Raw genomic sequence first — 21,285 nt, 5'->3', positions numbered from 1 at the left:
CCATGACATAGACTGACCAGGTGAAAGCTATGATCCCTTATTAATGCCACTCCACTTCAATCAGTGTCGATGAAGGGGAGGAGACTGGTTAAAGAAGAATTTTTAAGCCTTGAGAGGATTGAGACATGTATTGTGTGTGCGCCACTCAGAGGGGGAATGGGCAAGACAACATTTTGAAGTTCCTTTGAACGGGGTATGGTAGTAGGTGCCAGGTGCACCGGTTTGTGTCAAGAACTGAAACGCTGGTGGGTTTTTCACTCTCAACAATTTCAAGAGTTCCCTGTGTGTATCAAGAATGGTCCACCACCCAAAGGACATCCAGTCTATGGGAGGCATTGGAGTCAACATGGGCCAGCATCCCTGTGGAACGCTTTTGACACCATGCAAAGTACATGCCCCGACGGGGGCAACTCAATATTAGGAAGGTGTTCTTAATGTTTTGTACCCTCAGTGTAGTGTATTTTGTCGACAGGTTTTGGTGTAAGATGTTCTAAAGTTTGAAATGCTTTTCTACAATGCTTTTAAAGACATTGGGTCGCTGAGACAAGCTGATTATAAAATATCTCAGAAAGGTTTATGTATCTTCAGGGAATACAGAAAAATTATGATAATATGCAATTATCGCCTCACTGTTTTTCCTGCAGTAACCTCAAGATGAGGTGCTATACGAGTGTTACTGCAAGTGCTGATACACCCAGAACCAAAAGGATTCAAAGAAAGAAAAATCCCAGTGACATTATACATATCTGGGAGGTCTTTCATCAAGTTTTTTTATTTTTAATGCATTCAGTAGAATTTGGCTGAACACAAAGCTTTTATTTAAGAATGTTCTAGAACATAATGATTACTGAACATTCTCGCATATACAGTATACAGTTTCCCCAGTCTTGGGGAAAGATGTAGAGCTGGATTAATAGTAATACATCTCATAGAAAAGATAGCGATCGATCTACGCAGACGACTTAAATGTACTTAAGCCTATAATCATTGTAAATAGCTTCTGGCAATGCAAAGTCCACCTTTTTCACATGAACTAAATGAAGTAAATGAAAGCAAATACATGTTTTAAAATGGCATTGCTGTTGAACCCTAGCTGCTTGCTTGTGGTTGTTATATTTGGAACAGAAAGAGAGAGAGTCATATTGTACGCTAGTACCAGGGGTGAAAGTAGATTTAATTTCTTTCCCGGTAGGTGACCTCTTATGTATGCACGCGCGTAATCCAAGAATTACATATAGAATCCATAATAATTCAATAGGATCTCTGTGGGCCTAGTTGTAAAGATGTGTCATTTAACTTTTAAAATGTATGACTTATTTTATCCTCTCGAGGTTTCTTACTAGGTTCTGGCATTTCTAGGGTGCTTTATCCTAGCCACCGTGCTTCTACACCTGCATTGCTTACTGTTTGGGGTTTTAGGCTGTGTTTCTGTACAGCATTTTGTAACATCAGTTGATGTAAGAAGGGCTTTATATTATAAATGTGATTGATTGTGGCATAAACACAACCAGTCAATTCAAAGGGCTCCTTTACTAGGCTACCCGCGCACGTCATCCACTCGCAACCTGCAGTGACGAATGAAAAGAGGCCTCCGTTACACAAAACACCACAAAGTCTAATGACATTTAGGCGATAGTCATTAGTCCAGAATGTATGTTTCCACTGCTGTCCATGCACAGCTCAGTGTCGGCCATTCATCTGTACCTTGGCAAAATGTCGGTGTTCTCGTTGAACCACATCGCATTTTGGAGTGCAGGCTATACCACCCGTTTTCAAGTCCATTTGCTAATTTTTCATGCCTCTGACATGTGATAGCCTACTGATAAATATTGGTGTAATAGCCAACAGTTTTCTTGATATTTTGTTTGCATTATTGTGATAGGCTCATGATTTACCGGTACGGCATACCCCCACAATTTACCGGACCGTACCACCTTACTTTCACCCCTGGCTGGTTCTGCTGCTAATGAGCCTCTAAATGTAAAGCTGTAATCATATTCTGATGGATTTGCCACCCTGCTGTTCAAGGGGGGTAGCAGTGACGTTAGCTTTAAATGCAGAGCGTCTTTTCTGCCTCTCCCTCCCTGCTAACCCAAGCCCCTACAGTAACACTACAGCAGATGGAGGGAATATGGTGCTCGGAAGGTTTTACCTCAGAGGTGGTAACAGTGAAGCCACTCATTAACACTGAATTTACCACTTCGTTAGCGACGTAGCTTCCTGTAGAGAGCAGCCAACACTGGATCATGTCAAATCCACTGAGCATACATTGTGGACTACACTACGGTTTATTCCAAATGGCACCCTATTCCTTATAGTGCACTACTTTTGACCAGAGCCCCTATGGGTCCTGGTCAAAAGTAGTGCACTAAATGGGGAATAGGGTGCCATTTGGGATGCATCCTATGTCTATCAGCTAGGGCTACAACAACCCTGCCTGGACACTTCACATTCTACCAAGCTGTAAAATACATCACCTCGTCTCTTAGTCTCACAGCTTGACTATTACAAGGCTAGGAAGAGTGTTAAATGTTAGAAGATTTTATTCATGTATTTTCACTCTTTTAAGTGGCTTGTTTAAACAGTTGAGTCTCTATTACATTCAGCAATCTGTCCTGACGACTATTGATTTCTGTTTATATATTTGTGTTTTTTAATAGCTGTGTGTGTGTTTTATATCTGTGTGTGTGTGTGTGTGTGCGCGCATGCATGCATGTGTGCACGTGTTTGTGTGTGTGTGTGTTCATGCGTGTGTTTGTGTGAGACGGACTGATTGTGTAGCCCGACGCATGCCAATTTGTCAGGATTGGAGCAACAACAGCGTCGTGCTGGGACCCGTGTTGGCACCATCACAGAGTGCTAAGACTGAGTATGATCTCATTGGAAGTCTACTTTGTTCCCATGGAAATTGGTCAATTTTAGCAGGCGTCTGGGAGCTTTCGGGGGAGGAACAGGAAGGTTGTATCCCAGAGGTGTGCTCTGGTAATTAAGAGCCCTCACCGGGGTATCTGGGGCTAACAGCAGGGTTTGTTGTGAAGAGAAGTGGCGGACGAGGGTGTGAGGAAAATCATAATGCAGCACCAGAGAGGAGCGCTGAAGTAATGCGGATAAAACTCTCATTGTGTGGAACAGTTGGGGAGAAAGTAGGCAGAGCTGAAACTTAACACTGTGAATAAAATAGTAATTGTTTGGATTTGTTATTCAACATAGTACATTTGATTTTGAAACGATATACAATGTAGTGATATGATAATTGTGGTGGGTTGGGCTGTACATATTTCAATTTGACACATTTTAATAATGCATTTTTCACCGCCTTTAGCTCTCAAAACATGACATAAATTATTGAGCATGTTTTAAGCTGATTTGGTTATTTCTCTCTGTTTCCCTCTTCTCAGAACATACTGGTGAGATGGCTGATATAAAGCCAAATGCACAAGAGAACAAAGAAGGAGATGTGGTGAAACCAGTGTGTGACAGCTCCGGTGCCACTCAGGAGCCATTACAGCGTCACACGTCTTCCCTGAAGAACAATGCTGCAGGTCTGTCAGAGCAGCTGTCTTCTGACGGACTCCCAAACCCTTTAAATGGAGCACAGCCCAGTTCATTTGTACCCAGCAGTGTCCCTGCTGTTCCCCACACAGCCCAAGCAGCCCATTCACTGCCTTCAGGAGCACTTGTTAATGGACCTGGTTCACACCCTGCCTCAGAGGAGAGCTGTGGCCTGAACAAAAACAGCACAATGTCCAACAATGTCCTGGTGGAGGCCCAGGACGCCCAACTACGACAATCTGGGAGGGACACAAGCCCTCAGGTGTTACCACCACCCAGTGAGCTTCAATCAGACGCCCTGAAGAACCCAGCAGGGCTCGTTCTGAAAACACTAGCCACCACGCAGCCAGGGGCCAACAACACGTCACCATCAGACTCTGAGGCTAGTGAGGCTGAACTGCCCTACCAGGCCCTCGACACCACCTTGTCAGGCCACAGTCCACAATCACACCAAACGCCAATTAACCAAATATGGACGGCCGAGGGAGTCGAGGCTAGAGCTAGATCTATATGGGACTTAAACACCACAGAGTCCTCTGAGAGCTCGTCGGACGGTTTTGACGGGACTGATGCACTACACTGGGATTCACAGAAAGAGCTCATACGGGCGTTGTGGAAGAATCGCACAGTTGACAGCAGCTTAGAGACAAACACTGCAGGAGTGGGAGTGATGTCTCAGGTTACCAACCAAAGACAGAGGAAGCGTAAAATACACCTGGTGGGTACGGCAGGCTCTCCTGAAAAAGTTTACAACTGCAGTACAAATCACACCTACAAAAAGTGGCATATTGAAGAGGAGGAGGATGATGAGGATTTTGACATCTCCAACATAAATGAAGATGATTCCTCCTGTAAAAAGGCTGATGTACAATCTATTGTGAATTCATGTCAAGAGCATCCCAGTGACAGCCCTGTAATCATTAAGAAGCTGATTGTAAGAGCAGATTGCACGAAGGACAATCACTCTGTCTCCCTCTTTAGTAGAAAGCCCAAACAGCTTAAGACAGAGCAATCCGAACAAGAACCATCATTCTTCCCATGCACAATGTGCAATGTTAATTTCAAGGAGAAAAGGCATTTGCATAGACATGTGATGTATCATTTAGATGGGCAAAATCATCAGGTACGCCACCACGAGAAAGTTCCCCGGCCTTTTATATGCAGGGAGTGTGGGCGTTCGTTCCGCGATCGCAGCTCCCTCCTCAAGCACATGATTATCCACCAGGCGAGACGGGAGAAACTCATGGAGGAGATACAGGGACTCAACAAACTCCGAGACGAAGGCAGGAACGCCAAGCTCCAGTGCCCGCAGTGTGTGTTCGGGACCAACTGCCCCAAGATGTTTGTCCAGCACGCCAAGACACACAACAAGGATAAACATTATTACTTCTGCGCGGAGTGCAACCACGTGGCATTGACGGAACGGGAGCTTGAAGCACACCTGTACGCGATGCACTGTGACACACTGAAGTCCAAGTACAAGAACGTGATCAAAGATGAGGAGTCAGAGTTTCTTACAGATAACAATGATGAATCCAGTCATGTTCTGTTTCACTGTAAAGTGTGCCCTTTCAGCACCCAGAATGAAGATTGCCTTAAAAGGCATGGTGAGCTGATACACCAACAGTCTGATTCTGATGATGAATGTGAAAATCCGCCATTTAAAAAAGCACTTAACCATACAGATCAATATAGCCTAGCTGACCCGTCCAAAAAAGCAGCAGATTTAAAACTACTGCAGCTAAAGCCAAAGTTCTGTATTAAAAAGCCTGCTTTCTGGAAAAGAACGGATTTTCGCTTTTGGTCCGGTAGTGTAGCTGACTTTTACATGAGAGACACAGCAGACACACAGAAGTCTTACAAAGGTCTTACCTCCTCTCAATTCAAGTGCAGCATTGTCAGCTCAGCAAACAAGCTGTCACCATCCCTGTGGAGGAGTGACAAGCCAAGCAAATTATCTCCTAAACCAACAGAGAAAATAGACGTGACAACAGGTCTCCCTTATGTTGAGGAAGACAATCAACTATATGACCATGTGGTTTCAGGAATCTCCGAAAGGACAAAATATCCCTCAAATGTTGATGTGTTGCTTACATCCAAGATGATTAAACCAGGCCAGACGCTGTATCATAGCTACAACTCTGACAAGAGTCAGGGAGGTAGCAACGACTTGACCGGCAGGAAGTCAGAGGCACAAGCTGTTACCCAAAAGACCCCATCCAAAAGAAAAATGTCCACTCCCTTCCACAACAGTGTGGACAAGGTGGTTGATAATGTTTTGCCAAAACTGAACCCAAAATTAAAAGAGACTACCACTCCTGAGGACACAGAGGGAGACGATGATTATGAGGACACGTACGACTTTAGTGCTTACACCAGCGAGGCTACAGCCAACTTCCTGGATAGTAGTGAGAACGAGAGGAACCCCTACGCCCGTAGCTACTTCATACGCAGACAGAGGGGTTCTTCTATCAAAGAGAATCCTGCACCTGCTGCTGACATCGGCCGTTTGGAAAAGAACGCCGTTCAGGTTGACCACCATTTTAATAAGACTGAAGACAAGGACGGGGAGTATGACAGCGATGACATACAGAAGCTTATCATCAAAGAAGAGTGTATAGAAAGCTCAGTGTGTGACGATTCTCCAGAGTCACCCACCACCACCGGCACACACAACCAGAGTCTCTCCTATGACTATGACTTCTCCCCTTCTTTTGGAACAGAAAGGAAGTCCTGCCCCTACTGTCCTGCTGTGTTTGAGTCGGGGGTGGGCTTATCCAATCACGTGCGAGGACACCTGTACAGGTTGGGGCTGAGTTATGACGCTCGCCATGTGGTGTCACCTGAGCGGGTAGCCTCACAGGACCGACAGCCACGCGTACGCAGGAAGGTCCCCTCTGTGGTGCGGAGGATCAAAAAAGGTGAGCAACGTATTTATATTCAATAACTTATTGTTTTCTGCACTATTGCATTGTAATAGGGTTAAAGTAATCTGTAATTACACAGTAACTATACTTATTACAGTTTTTTCCCAGTCAAGTGTGTCATGTTATTTTTCTATAGATAGTGGTCAAAGTTACCCCAAAGTTAGCTAGTAATTTACCTAGATTGCTCTGGATAAGAGCAATGCATGTAAATGTAGATAGTTAAAACGTAACCTTTTTTATGATCTCCATGTTGCAGCTGAGAAGCCGGAGTCTCAGGCGGAGCACACCTGTCCCCTGTGCTGGGGCTGGTTCGACACCAAGACAGGCCTCTCCAACCACGTGAGGGGCCACCTAAAGCGAATAGGGAAGACCAGCACCAGCACCAGTAAGAGTCCAGTGTGTATTCTCAATGAGCTGCTAAAGGACGAGCAGGAACACCAGAACATCCTCCAGATTCTCAACAGGTACTGTAAACATTTCCTCAAAAAAGTTACTGTCCACACCTTTAAGGGATGTAATACAATATTCTATCCTATATCATGTATACAGTGCCTTCAGAAAGTATTCATACCCCTTGACTTATTCCACATTTTGTTGTGCCTGAATCCAAAATGTGTTGAATATATTTTTTTCTAACCATCTACACACAATAACCCATAATGGCAAAGTGAATATGTTTTCAAATGTTTTTCCTAATTTATTGAAAATGAACTACAGACATATCTGATTTACATAAGTATTCACACCCCTGAGACAGTACTTTGTAGAATCATCTTTGGCAGTGATTACAGCTGTGAGTCTTTATGGTAAGTCTCCACACCTGGATTGTGCATTATTCTTTTCAAAATTCTTCAAGCTCAAATTGGTTGTTGATCATTGCTAGACAGCCATAGATTTTCAAGCAGATTTAAGTCAAAACTGTAACTCGGCCACTCGGGAACATTCACTGTCTTCTTGATAAGCAACTCAAGTGTAGATTTGCCCTGAAAGGTACATTAATCTCCCAGTGTCTGGTGGAAAGCAGACTGAACCAGGTTTTCCTCTACGGTTTTGCCTGTGCTTAGTTCCATTCCGGTACTTTTTATCCTGGAAAAACTCCCCAGTCCTAAATGATTACAAGCATACCCATAACATAATGCAGCCACCACTGTGCTTGAAAAAAAATGTGATGTGTGATGTCTTGTGTTGGATTTGCCCCAAACATAGCGCTTTGTGTTCAGGACATAAAGTTAATTTCTTTGCCGAATTGTAGTTTCTTTAGTGCCTTAAGGCAAACAGGGATGTCTGTACAGGCTTACTTCTTTTCACTCTGTGAATTAGGTTATTATTGTGGAGTAATTACAATGTTGTTGATCCATCCTCACGTTACTCCTATCGCAGATATTAAACTCTGTAACTGTTTTAAAGTCACCATTAGCCTCATTGTGAAATCCCTAAGTGGTTTCATTCCTCTCCGGCAACTGAGTTAGGAAGGACGCCTTTATCTTTGTAGTGACTGGGTGTATTGATACACCATCCAAATTGTAATTAATAACATCACAATGCTCAAAGGGATATTCAATGTCTGTTTTTTTAATGCTTATTAACTCAAGACATTTCAGCTTTTAATTTGGGATGGATTTCTAAAATGTTCTTCAAGCTAAATTCCACATTGACATTATGGGGTATTGTGTGTAAATCAGTGACACAAAATTAGTATAATTTGTATATATACTACATGGCCAAGCACACAACCATGCAATCTCCATAGACACACACTGGCAGTAGAATTGCCAGTACTGAAGAGCTCAGTGACTTTCAACGTGGCACTGTCATAGGTTGCCACCTTTCCAACAAGTCAGTTCGTCAGATTTCTGCCCTGCTAGAGCTGCCCTGGCCAACTGTAAGTGTGGTTACTGTGAGGTGGAAACATCTAGGAGCAACAACGACTCAGCCGCAGAGTGGTAGGCAACACAAGCTCACAGAATGCAATCATAGTGCCTGCCCCAATGCATAGTGCCAACTGTAAAGTTTGGTGGAGGAGTAATAATGCTCTGGGGCTGTTTTTCATGGTTCGGCCTAGGCCCATTAGTTCCAGTAAAGGGAAATCTTAATGCTACAGCATACAATGACATTCAAGACAATTCTGTGCTTCCAACATTGTGGCAATAATTTTGGGAAGGCCCTTTCCTGTTTCAACATAACAGTGCCCCCCCCGTCCACAACATGAGGTCCACACAGAAATGATTTGTTGAGATCGGTGTGTAAGAACTTGACTGGTCTGCTCAGGTTCCTGACCTCAACCCCTTTGAACACCTTTGGGATGAATTGGAACGTTGACTGCGAGCCAGGCATAAACACGCATCATCAGAGCCGGACCTCACTAATACTCTTGTGGCTGAATGGAAGCAAGTCCCCACAGCAATGTTCCAACATCTAGTGGAAAGCCTTCCCAGAAGAGTGGAGGATATTGTAGCAGCAAAAGGGGTGTCTTCCGCATTTATTAATGCCCAAGATTTTGGAATGAGATGTTCGATGAGTAGGGTGTCCGCATACTTTTGGTCATGTAGTTTGTATATTATATATATACCTTCGGAAAGTATTCAGACCCCTTGACTTTTTCCACATTTTGTTACGTTACAGCCTTATTCTAAAATGTATTAAATAAAAAGAAAATCCTCAGCAATCTACACCCAGTACCCCATAATGACGAAGTGAAAACAGGTATTTAGACCTTTTTTACAAATGTATTAAAAACAAAAAAACAAAATACCTTATTTACTTAAGTATTCAGGCCCTTTGCTATGAGACTCGATATTGACCTCCGGTGCATCCTGTTTCCATTGGTCATCCTTGAGATGTTTCTACAACTTGATTGGAGTCTACCTGTAGTAAATTCAATTGATTGGACATGATTTGGAAAGGCATACACCTTTCTATATAAGGTCACACAGTTGACAGTGCATGTCAGAGCAAAAACCAAGCCATGAGGTCAAAGGAATTGTCCGTAGAGCTTCGAGACAGGATTGTGTCTAGGCACTGTTTTGGGGAAGGGGACCAATGTCTGCAGCATTGAAGGTTCCCAAGAACACAGTGGTCCCCAACATTCTTAAATGGAAGAAGTTTGGAACCACCAAGACTCTTCCTCAAGCTCGCCGCCCAACCAAACTGAGCAATCGGGGGAGAAGGGCCTTGGTCAGGAAGGTGACCAAGAACCTGATGGTCACTCTGACAGAGCTCCAGAGATCCTCTGTGGAGATGGGAGAACCTTCCAAACGGTCAACCATCTCTGCAGCACTCCACCAATCAGGCCTTTATGGTAAAGTGGCCAAATGGAAATAGAGTGGCCACTCCTCAGTAAAAGGCACATGACAGGCCGCTTGGAGTTTGCCAAAAGAAGAATAGGCCGTCATTGAAAATAAGAATTTGTTCTTAACTGACTTGCCTAGTTAAATAAAGGTAAAATAAAAAAATAGATTTGAGATTCTTCAAAGTAGCCACCCTTTGCCTTGATGACAGCTTTATACACTCTTGGCATTCTCTCAACCAGCTCATGAAATGAAAATGTAATTAGAGGAATTAATTTCATTTGAGCCAATCAGTTGTGTTGTGACAAGGTATAGTTGGTATACAGAAGATAGCCCTATTTGGTAAAAGACCAAGTCCATATGATGGCAGAAACAGATCAAATAAAGAAACAACAGTCCATCATTACTTTAAGACATGAAAGTCGGTCAATGCGGAACATTTGTAGATCTTTGAATGCTGCTTCAAGTTCAGTTGCAAAAACCATCAAGCACTATGATGAAACAGGCTCTCATGAGGACCGCCACAGTAAAAGAAGACCCAGATTTACCTCTGTTGCAGAGGATACGTTCATTAGAGTTACCAGGCTCAGAAATTGCAGCCCAAGTATATGTTTCACAGGGTTCAAGTAACAGACACATCTCAACATCAACTGTTCAGAGGAGACTGCGTGAATCAGGCCTTCATGGTCAAATTGCTGCAAAGAAACAGCTACCAAAGGACACCAATAAGAAGAAGAAACTTGCTTGGGCCAAGAAACACGAGCAATGGACATTAGACCGGTGGATATCTGTCTTTTGGTCTGATAGTCTAAATTTGAGATGTTTGGTTCCAACTGTTGTGTCTTTTTGAGACGCAGAGTAGGTGAACGTATGATCTCTGCATGTGTGGTTCCCACCGCGAAGCATTGAGGAGGTGGTGTGGGGGTGCTTTGCTGGTAACACTGTGATTTATTTAGAATTCAAGGCACACTTAACCAGCATGACCACCACAGCTGGTTTGCGCTTAGTGGGACTATCATTTGTTTTTCAACAAGACAATGACCCAACACACCACCAGGCTTTGTAAGGGCTATTAGACTAAGAAGGAGAGTGATGGAGTGCTGCATCAGATGACCTGGCCTCGATAATCACCCGATTTCATTCCAATTGAGATGGTTTGGGTTGAGTTGGACCGCAGAGTGAAGGAAAAGCAGTCAATAAGTGCTCAGAAAATGCGGGAACTCCTTCAAGATTGTTGGAAAAGCATTCCAGGTGAAGCTGGTTGAGAGAATGCCAAGAGTGTGCAAAGCTGTCGTCAAGACAAAGGATGGCGACTTTGAAGAATCTAAAATCTCTTTTGTTTTGTTTAACACTTTTTTGGTTACTACATGATTCCATATGTGTTATTTAATTGTTTTGATGTCTTCACTATTATTCTACAATGTGGAAAACTGTAACAATAAAGAAAAACCCTTGAATGAGTAGGTGTGTCCAAACCTTTGACTGGTACTGTAGATAGGATTTATTTTTTTAAATTTGTCTTAATTTGTATTTATTTTTCATTATGGCTATTTTTATTTTATTGTACTTTTTCATGTATCTCTCTGGCTATATCATTGTTGTGTTTTATTTGAAACCTGAACAGGAAGCAGTTAATCTCTCGACCAATCATCTCCCAGAAGTTCATTGGCAGCGACGGGCTCTTCCTAACACCGATGGGGATCCCAGTGAAGATCCAACATGGCTGCCAGCTGGGCCAGAATGGCACTCCCACTCCATGGGATCCCAGTGCAAATACACCCAGGCAGGAGGGAGTTGAGAGAGAGGATTTCTTTCCTAAGAGGAAGAGTATAGAGGTACTGTTGTTGTGCTGTATTGGTACCATGCTTTTTAAATATATATAAATAAAAAAGTAAAAGTTAATTGTATATGCTACCATTCAAAAGTTTGGAGTCACTTAGAAATATCCTTGTTTTGAAAGAAAAGCTAATTTTTTGTGCATTAAAACAACATAAAATTGATCAGAAATACAGTGTCGACATTGTTAATGTTCTAAATGATTATTGAAGCTGGAAATGTCCGATTTTTTATGGAATATCTACGTAGGCGCACAGAGGCCAATTATCAGCAACCATCACTCCTGTGTTCCACATTGTGTTAGCTAATCCAAGTTTATAATTTTAAAAGGCTAATTGATCATTAGAAAACCATTTTGCAATTATGTTAGCACAGCTGAAAAAGTTTTCAGTTTTCAGTTTTCAGCTGTGCTAACATAATTGCAAAAGGGTTTTCTAATAATCAGTGGTTGAAAAACAAGTTTTAATGACTCCAAACAAGTGTATGTAAACTTCCGACTTCAACTAATATATACATATATATATATATATATATATATAGATATATATATATAGATATATTACTCTTTATCGTTGGGAAGGGCTCATAAGCAAGCATTTCACGGTACACCAGTTGTATTCGGCGCATATGACAAATACGATTTGATTTGCTTATGTTCAAAATCTTTATTTTATTTGACTCTGTAAGTGTCTTTGGGGATCTTGAAAGGTGCAAGTAAAATGTAATATGTATTATTATTATTACAGATAGGAGGTGTCATTGAACCTTCCCGGAGCACTTTAGGCAAGCTTTTGAGGAAGAGGAAGTTGGACAAGGATGATGCGGATAAGAACCACTTTACTGTGACCAAAGAGAGGTTTGAGGGGAGACAGAACCAACAGGCCATCAACCTGGAAACACACTGGGCCCATGGTAAGAAGCCTCACAAATAATTTCTATACACATCAGAATATCAGCATTTTAGAGCACTTTCAGAACTGAAAAAGACATTGGGATTGTACAATTTCAAAATTGGTGACATCATGGTAAAGTTGAAAAGGTATTTTTACATGTCCCCCCCCCCCCTGTTTTCTGCCAAGTAACGGAATTAAAAACTATAAAGCTACAAACTGCAGTTACTTTGTCTGCCAAGCATATTTTATTTGATGGTAATTATTATTGTAGTGCAACAAGGCCCCCCTTTGTGATGGCAAAACATATATGACATATGATCAGTCTGTTTCAACTAGAATCAAATAAGACAAGAAATCCAGGTAAGGCAGATGGATGACGGATAGAAGTGACAGACACAGCTTTATTAGCTAAACTGTGTTGGCGGTCTGTTCTTTTCACAGAGTTCTACTCTTCATTCATAAGATTGATCAGTTTAGTCCTTTGCAGATAACTATGATTATTTTAGGTGTTCTTCGGAATAGTTTTATAGAGTGCGATGATACAGATGAAGATAATATGTGACTTGTGCACACCAATTACAGTGTTAGCTTGCTTTAATGAAACACAAACTTGTCTTGTTCCACAGCTGTTTTGTATGTTTTACTAACTCTACAGCTTTTCATTACTTACAGGAGCCCATGTTAAATCACAACATGTCAATCAAATGGACTTGGATTTTTTTTAAATGGAAAAAAAAGAAAAACGTGAAAAAAAGAAAAGTTCACAGTCAATTTAATTATTTTAACGCACACAAAAATAATGAATGTCACCAAAGGGGCCACGTTCTTTTGATGTGGCTCTGGAAGCACATCAGCTGTGTTTACACAACTTTGTTTAATGTCTGTCCAAATAAGAGTTCCTGTCCTTTTTGCAAAATGATTAATAAAGATTTTAAATCAGATAGCAATTTTTTGGGGGGTCTGTCAGAATTCTAGTGATTGCCCGTTTTGTGACTGACAGTGTTGAATGTCATAGTTACTTTTTACATTAGAGCTGAAACCTTGAAGGTAGAATAGACTGAGTCACGCATTTGGTTTTAACCATCTAACAATGGCTTCTACGCCATATCGCTGTAATCAGTGTTATGTTAAATGGACATTTAACACACATTTTTGCAAACAAATCGTTGCAAACAATTTGCTGGTAATTTAAATAACCTTTAGTAGCTTGTCATGGTTAAAAAACACCTCTGTAGGAGATGTTTTTTCACCTATTAGGTGTGAAATGAATGGGAAGCTGTTGCTATTGTTTTCACACAACTGCCAGTAGCTTCAGGACAGCCTGCATAGAAACTCGGTGTGGGCTTGTTACCCAATCAAATCTGTTTTAACAGGTGTTCGAAGAGACCTTTCATAATCTAACGCTTTTACGATTTAACATGCTCTAGATGTAGCCTGCAGTGCCATGCCAAACCATTGTAATTAATGTGCAATATTGACACAATCAGCACAGTACGAATTTCTTGTCATAGCCGAAATAACATTTTAAAGCCCCAAATTGTTCCAAACCCTGCATGAATCTTCTGCTACAGGTGAAAATAGGCACCCTGGAGTCCTTAGATTGTGATAAACATTGCTCTCAACAACACGTCTCCAACTGCTAAGTGCAAAACAGATCTTTAAAATATGAAAACAGATGGAGGGAGAGGTGATGGCACTCAGGGAATAGCAGTTTTACTATGTGCTCTGTAGTCATATTTCTTATATTTCTTCAGATTCTTCCCTTAAACTCACCTCAACTCACCTCCAGATTTCATTTCTCAAAGACGCTTATCAAAGACCCTGAAACCCTGAAACTTTTAGAAAGTGGGCAGCATCCAAACAAAGTGTCTCTAATGGAAGGTAACTGTTAATGAAGTTAAAAACAAACAGAGCATGGTTATCCGGAGGCATTTTCATTCGATGCTACACTCTTGACACTTGTTCAAAGATGTTCTCCTTGCAAGAAAAGTGTTGTCAATGAGCTTCTGGAACATGTTTAACGTTTTGAACTCAACTTCTGTGTGCTTTGCTTTCTTTAGATTTTTCTCTCTTTCAATGTCTCTCTCACTTTCCAGAGAGAAATGCATCTAATAAGAAGATTTGTATTCACTGTAACACAACATTTCCCAGTGCTGTTAGCCTGTCCAATCATCTTCGCGCTTACGCACGCAGGAAGAGGGTTGCCATGTTAGAAGGAACAAGTAAGTTCACTAAGCCTGGTCACAAAAGTCAAGAACATAAAGGCACCTTTCTGAAATGACAGTGTACCTTATTGAACAGTGTACCTTATTGAACATGTACAGAAGATTGCATCCCAAATGGTGCCCTATTCCCTATATAGTTCATTCGGAAAATATTCAGATCCCTTTACTTTTTCTAAATTTTTGCCTTATTCCAAAATGGATTACATTTTTTTCCCCTCATCAATTTACACACAATACACCATGATGACAAAGCAAAAACAGGTTTTTAGAAATGTCACATTTACATAAGTATTAAGACCCTTTACTCAGTACTTTGTTGAAGCACCTTTTGCAGCGATTACAGCCTCAAGTCTTCTTGGGTATGATGCTCCAAGCTTGGCACACTAGTGTTTGGGGAGTTTCTCCCATTCTTCTCTGCAGATCCTCTCAAGCTCTGTCAGATTTTCAGGTCTCTCTAGAGATGTTCGATCGGATTCAAGTCCGGGCTCTGGCTAGGCCACTCAAGGCCATTCAGAGACTTGTCCCGAAAGCCAGATCTGCGTTGTCTTGGCTGTGTGCTTAGGGTCATTCTCCTGTTGGAAGGTGAACCTTTGCCCCAGTCTGAGGTCCTGAGTGCTCTGGAGCAGGTTTTCATCAAGGATCTCTCTGTACTTTGTTCCGTTCATCTTTCCCTCGATCCTTATTACTCTCCCAGTCCCTGCAGCTGAAAAACAGAGAATCTTGTTTCTCATGGTCTGAGAGCCCTTTAAGTGCCTTTTGGCAAACTCTAAGCGGGCTGTCATGTGGCTTTTACTGAGGAGTGGCTTCCATCTGACCACTCTACCATAAAGGCCTGATTGGTGTAGTGCTGCAGAGATGGTTGTCATTGCGGAAGGTTCTCCCATCTCCACAGAGGAACCTCTATCAGAGTGACCATCGGGTTCTCAGTCACCTCCCTGACCAAGGCCCTTCTCCCCCGATTGCTTAGTTTGGCCGGGCGGCAAGCTTGGTGGTTCTAAACTTCTTCCATTGAATAATGATGGAGGCCACTGTGTTCTTGGGAACCTTCAATGCTTCAGAAATGTTTTGGTACCCTTCCCCCAGATCTGTGCCTCAACATAATCGTGTCTCTGATCTATACAAACAATTCCTTCGACCTCATGGCTTGGATTTGCTCTGACATGCATTGTCAACAGTGGGACCTTAAATAGACAGGTGTGTGCCTTTCCAAATCATCTCCAATCATTTGAATTTACCACAAGTGGACTCCAATCAATTTGTAGAAATATCTCAAGGATGATCAATGGAAACAGGATGCACCTGAGCTCAATTTCGAGTCTCATAGCAAAGGGTCTGAATACTTATGTAAATAAGGTATTTCTGTTTTTTATTTTTGTATACATTTGCAAAAATGTATGGGGTATTGTGTATAGATTTGATGAGGATGATCTTTTTTTTTTAATAAGGCTATAACGTAACAAAATGCGAAAAAGTCCAAGGGTTCTGAATACTTTCCGAATGTACAGTACTGTATAGTGCACTACTTTTGACCAGGGCCCCCATTGTGACACAGCCTGTGATTCTCTCTGTCCTGGTGTCAGTCTGCTAAGTTGCATAGAGTTGTTTATAGTAAGTTGGTCTGTACTGACTTTGCCTGTAATGAGATGATTTGTGTCTTTCAGCCTATTCCTGTATACTGAAGAAGCCTAGGTTGAGGGCTGGACCAAAGAACACCCTGTTCTCAGCTCTCCCATGTGCTGTTGAGGAGATGTATAGACTCACCTGCAGGTATGTAGGACCACAACAAGCTTCTCTGTCCCCTCCCTGTTTTTGTTTGCGTATTGATTTGTTGTGCATTACACCCTGTGGCCACAAGGCACAAAGACATTACGGATTGCTCCTTTAATATTGCGAAATGGTCATGCTTCGGTTCTAAAATATATTGTACACCTGTACAGGAAATTTTTATTGCCACTTCAGATGCTTAAGAGTATCCATATGTATGCTAACATAACATAACCTAGCCTAACTTAACTCTCTCTCTCTCCTATGCAGATTCTGTGACCTCGTCTTCCAGGGTCCTCTGTCCATCCAGGAGGATTGGCTCAGGCATTTACAGAGGCACCTCATGCACACCAGTGTCCCTCGCACAGGAGCTGGCATGGTGGAGGTCCTGCGACTACACAAAGAGACGCCCTCCTTGCCCCCCCAGGAGCACCCCTCTCGGGAGCACCCAACATCCAATGAGCCCCCCACGGCTCATGAGCCCCAGACGCACCATGAGCACTCCTGCTTGGAACACCCCTCTCCACATGATCACCCCTTGCCCCAGCAGGAGCCCCCCTTGCCCCATGGGCCCACCTTGCCCAACAAGCACCCCGAAACCCACGAGCACCCTGAGCTCCATGGTGAACATCCCTTGCACCATGCACACCCCTCGTCCAATGAGCACCCAAGCCTGGAGCAGCACACGGCCACGTCCTTTCCAGAGCTTCTTCCAGTGGCGTCCTGAACTAGAGGGTTGTTTACACATTTTCACTTTATATCTTTATCCTCTACATGTAAATATGGATAGACACATAGAAATATAGATAGATAGAACAATTCTAAAGCTATATGTTTTTCTTAATATGCACAATACCAGCCCTTCCCTCTATTTTATAAGACCTGTCTCTATACTGTATATGATGGATCTTGTTACTTATATGTACAGAAACAAAGACTTGTGCTTGAGATGCAAAAATGCCAACAATCGCTGAAGCTAGAACAGTAGTCAGTTCAGAACCTTGTATCTCAACTTTTCTAACGAACGTTTGCACTCTGTAACCGCTTCTACTCTACTATGTTTAGGTGAAGTTTTACCTCCAGGTAATCTTGCCATCTTGCAACAGGTACACATGTTAAATGTGTCTTCTTGCTTCCTTCTTTGCACTGTTTATCAGTCAGTCAGAACATTGAACCCATTACCAAATGAGACAACTGACACCTCAGCATTGTGTAAATGATAAATGCTTTGTCCGTTACCTTTAACTGTGGCCTATAGAAGCCATAATCAGAATACAGGGTCATAAACAGTACCAGTCAAAAGTTTGGAGACACCTACTCATTCCAGCATTATTCTTTTCTTTTTACTATTTTCAACAACATGTAGAATAATAGTAAAGACATCAAAACTATGAAATAACACAATAGCCACCCTTTGTCTTGATCACAGCTTTGCACATTCTTCTCTAAACCAGCTTCATGAGGTAGTCACCTGGAATGCATTTCAATTAACAGGTGTGCCTTGTTAAAAGTTCATTTGTGGAATTTCTTTCCTTCTTAATGCGTTTGAGCCAATCAGTTGTGTGGTGACAAGGAACTGGGGGTATACAGAAGATATCCCTATTTGGTAAAAGACCAAGTCCATATTATGGCAAGAACAACTCAAATAAGTAAAGAGAAACGACAGTCCGTCAATACTTTAAGACATGAAGGTCAGTCAATTTGGAAAATGTCAAGAACTTTGACTTCAACTTTTCTTCAACTGCAGTCGCAAAAACCATCAAGCGCTATGATGAAGCTGTCTCTCATGAGGACCGCCACAGGAAAGGAAGACCCAAAGTTACCTCTGCTGTAGAGGATACGTTCATTAGAGTTACCAGCCTCAGAAATTGCAGCCCAAATAAATGTTTCACAGAGTTCAAGTAACAGACACATCTCAAAATCAACTGTTCAGAGACTCAGGCCTTCATGGTCAAATTGCTGCAAAGAAACCACTACTAAAGGACACCAATAAGAAGAAGAGACTTTCTTGGGCCAAGAAACAAGAGCAATGGACATTAGAGTGGTGGAAATCTGTCCTTTGGTCTGATGAGTCCAAATTTGAGATTTCTGGTACCAACCGCCATGTCTTTGTGAGACGCAGAGTAGGTGAACTGATGATCTCCGCGTGGTTGTGTAAGGGCTATTTAACCAAGAAGGAGAGTGATGGAGTGCTGTATCAGACCTTATCCTCCCCTTAATTGAGATGGTTTGGGATGAGTTGGACCGCAGAGTGAAGGAAAAGCAGCCAACATGTGCTCAGCATATTATGTGGGAACTCCTTCAAGACTGTTGGAAAAGCATTCCAGGTGAAGCTGATTGAGATAATGCCAAGTGTGTGCAAAGCTGTCATCAAGGTAAAGGGTGGCGACTTTGAAGAATCTAAAATATATTTGGATTTGTTTAACACTTTTTTGGTTATTACATGATTCCATGTGTGCTATTCCATCATTTTGATGTCTTCAGTATTATTCTACAATGTAGAAAATAGTGAAAATAAAGAAAAATGAACGAGTTTTATGTGTCCAAACCTTTGACTGGTACTTTATATAAAAAATGATATGTATTGCTAGAACTGTCCATACTGTATGAATGGACACAATATATGCTTTCTCCCTAACTGTCATGTTAATGATTTCCTATTTGTCTTGTTCTGATGTAATTGGAATTGCGATATGTTCTCATTTTATGTTAATTAAGAAAATAAAATATGTTTTCTTGTGATTTATCTATAAGACTAATAATATAGTGTATTTCCTGAAATATTCAACAAGTTTGAACTTTGTGTCACTGGATTCTTGTAGTGTAAGCTGAGTAGCTCATCAATATCATGCAATATACACATTTACCTCAAAAGTGGTTTTATGGAGAAGGAGGTGCTTCAATCCACTGCTTGTTAGTTGGTTTGACTATCAACCTTTGCCAATTTGCTAACCTTGCCAAATAAACATGCAGAAGCAGTGGATTGAGGCTAGTTTTTTTTTCAATAACATTTAGAGGTAAGACAAAAAATGAAGAAAGGCTGAGATAGTGGTGAATTATTGGTTTAAGGCGTTTATTAGTCCTAGTTAATGAAGCACATTGTTCTGTACTGTTCTTTGATGATTCAACACCACCAAGCACTATTTCTAATATAATTATGGATAACTTACCTATCCCTTCTGAAATGGATTTCACAGTCCAATAAAAAGACTAGGAGCTTTTTAATCCAAGTCAAGTTACAACGTAAATCACATTTCCATGGTGCTGAAACTTCCAGTTAGATATTGTATTATGCTAAGTAAATAAGTAAAATACACAAGTTTAATGTTTTATTCATCTAGACAACACTAGGGAATGTCTGAGAGATGTGAATGTACTGTAATAATGTCTGGTTGGTTTAACATCATACTTCATTTTGGATGATTAAAGAAAGCAGGCTCTATATACCATGTATTCATTCAGCTTTCTGTGGTAAATATATCAAGAACTTTCTGAAATAAAATACTGAAATGAAATAGTTATATTGGCCTTTTTATTTTTTTATTTTATTTTTTACAATTATTCGTTTCTCACCCCCTACAAGTCCTGGTAACTCGGTCTATAACATTGTGGCTGTACAAAATAAATATACACTGATTTTATATAACCCGCCATTCTCGCCTTTTGTTTTTAGCATTTGTAAGTATGTTTGGTTGGTGGGACCATAGAGTTCCTATTAAATTTCACCAATGAAAAAGTAGTGCACTATATAGGGAATAAGGTGCCATTTGACACACACACGACTTCTGCTAGAAACCCAACCCATGGCACAGGGGGCCGACCCTGCAGTTTATCCTGGTCCGTATTTAAAACAGGATGATCAAAGCTGTACAAACCAATTGTCATCATGTTCCTCCGGAGGGGATTCTCAAGTACATTAATGCTCCTTCTCAGGGAAATAATTGTGCCACTCTGTGACTTCATTAGGTCTCCTGGCTGTTTCAAAAAGATGTTCTCTGCGGAGGTTGGGAGCCACGTCATGGGGCAGACACCATCCCAAAGGGCACCATGAATAAAAACCAAAGAGAGATTATAATGAGATTGAGCCAGCCATGACCAGGAGTGGGGGTTTTATTATTTCACTGGCAGCCCGGAGAGAGAGCGAGAGAGAGACATAAAGAAATGTGTTACATGGTAGAAGCCACGCTGGCCATCTGCAGTAGTGGTCCAGTGGTAGCTAGTAGTAGACCAAAGCATGGTTATTATTAGGGCCTGAGAATCAAAGACACCCCTCTCTGGAGATTACTTCTCTATTAAAACTGTATATAAACGCCTGATTCCCCTGTACCACATGGAGTAGAGAGAGAGAGGGGCTAGCTGCATTTAACCAGAACCAGTGAATAGTAATGAGTTAGTGTGGTAAAATGAGAGAATAGCAACAGTATTTGCCTTGAATCATCACTGTATTTTATTTGTTCATTCATTTTAGTCTCTCCAGAAAGTATAAGCAACGAGACAAGTTGTTTCATTTAAATAGGAGAGCCTTAGGAGGTAATTTAAAAAAAACTGGCACATTAGGAGTGTCTGTGATACTGTGTGATACTACAGTAGGGGAGACTAAAGGGAAGCTCCCTGCCACTCTAAGAAGGTTAGTTCCTATTAGTTAAATAAAAAATCCCAAAATTGTGTGTGTTAAGGTGTTTCAGGTGGACCAGTAGACTACGTCTACGTCGCAACTGGCACCCCACTGAGCACAGATGTCAATTCAACATCTATTCCACGTTGGTTCAATGTAATTTCATTTAAATTACATGGAAACAAT

General features: G+C 41.5%; 1 protein-coding gene across 2 annotated transcripts in view; it reads left to right on the top strand.

Moving 5' to 3' along the window:
* The window catches only part of LOC109898057 (zinc finger protein 644), a 45,471-nt gene extending 25,466 nt beyond the window's left edge, over positions 1 to 20,005 (top strand). Inside the window, exons 3-9 of one of the 2 annotated variants that reach the window (XM_020492822.2) lie at positions 3,399 to 6,473; positions 6,736 to 6,943; positions 11,391 to 11,601; positions 12,349 to 12,514; positions 14,592 to 14,717; positions 16,382 to 16,487; positions 16,755 to 20,005. In XM_020492822.2, coding sequence (XP_020348411.1) covers positions 3,413 to 6,473; positions 6,736 to 6,943; positions 11,391 to 11,601; positions 12,349 to 12,514; positions 14,592 to 14,717; positions 16,382 to 16,487; positions 16,755 to 17,211 — 4,335 coding nt within the window. In that variant the 5' untranslated portion in view covers positions 3,399 to 3,412 and the 3' untranslated portion in view covers positions 17,212 to 20,005. The remainder of the gene's footprint in view (positions 1 to 3,398; positions 6,474 to 6,735; positions 6,944 to 11,390; positions 11,602 to 12,348; positions 12,515 to 14,591; positions 14,718 to 16,381; positions 16,488 to 16,754) is intronic. The other variant, XM_031833555.1, reaches the window with a different exon arrangement.
* Positions 20,006 to 21,285: the final 1,280 nt, after the last annotated feature.

Source organism: Oncorhynchus kisutch, linkage group LG10 (genome assembly GCF_002021735.2).
Source record: "Oncorhynchus kisutch isolate 150728-3 linkage group LG10, Okis_V2, whole genome shotgun sequence".
Lineage (NCBI taxonomy): Eukaryota > Metazoa > Chordata > Actinopteri > Salmoniformes > Salmonidae > Oncorhynchus > Oncorhynchus kisutch.
Note: the sequence above shows the minus strand (reverse complement) of the source record. Positions and strands in the feature narration are given on the sequence as shown.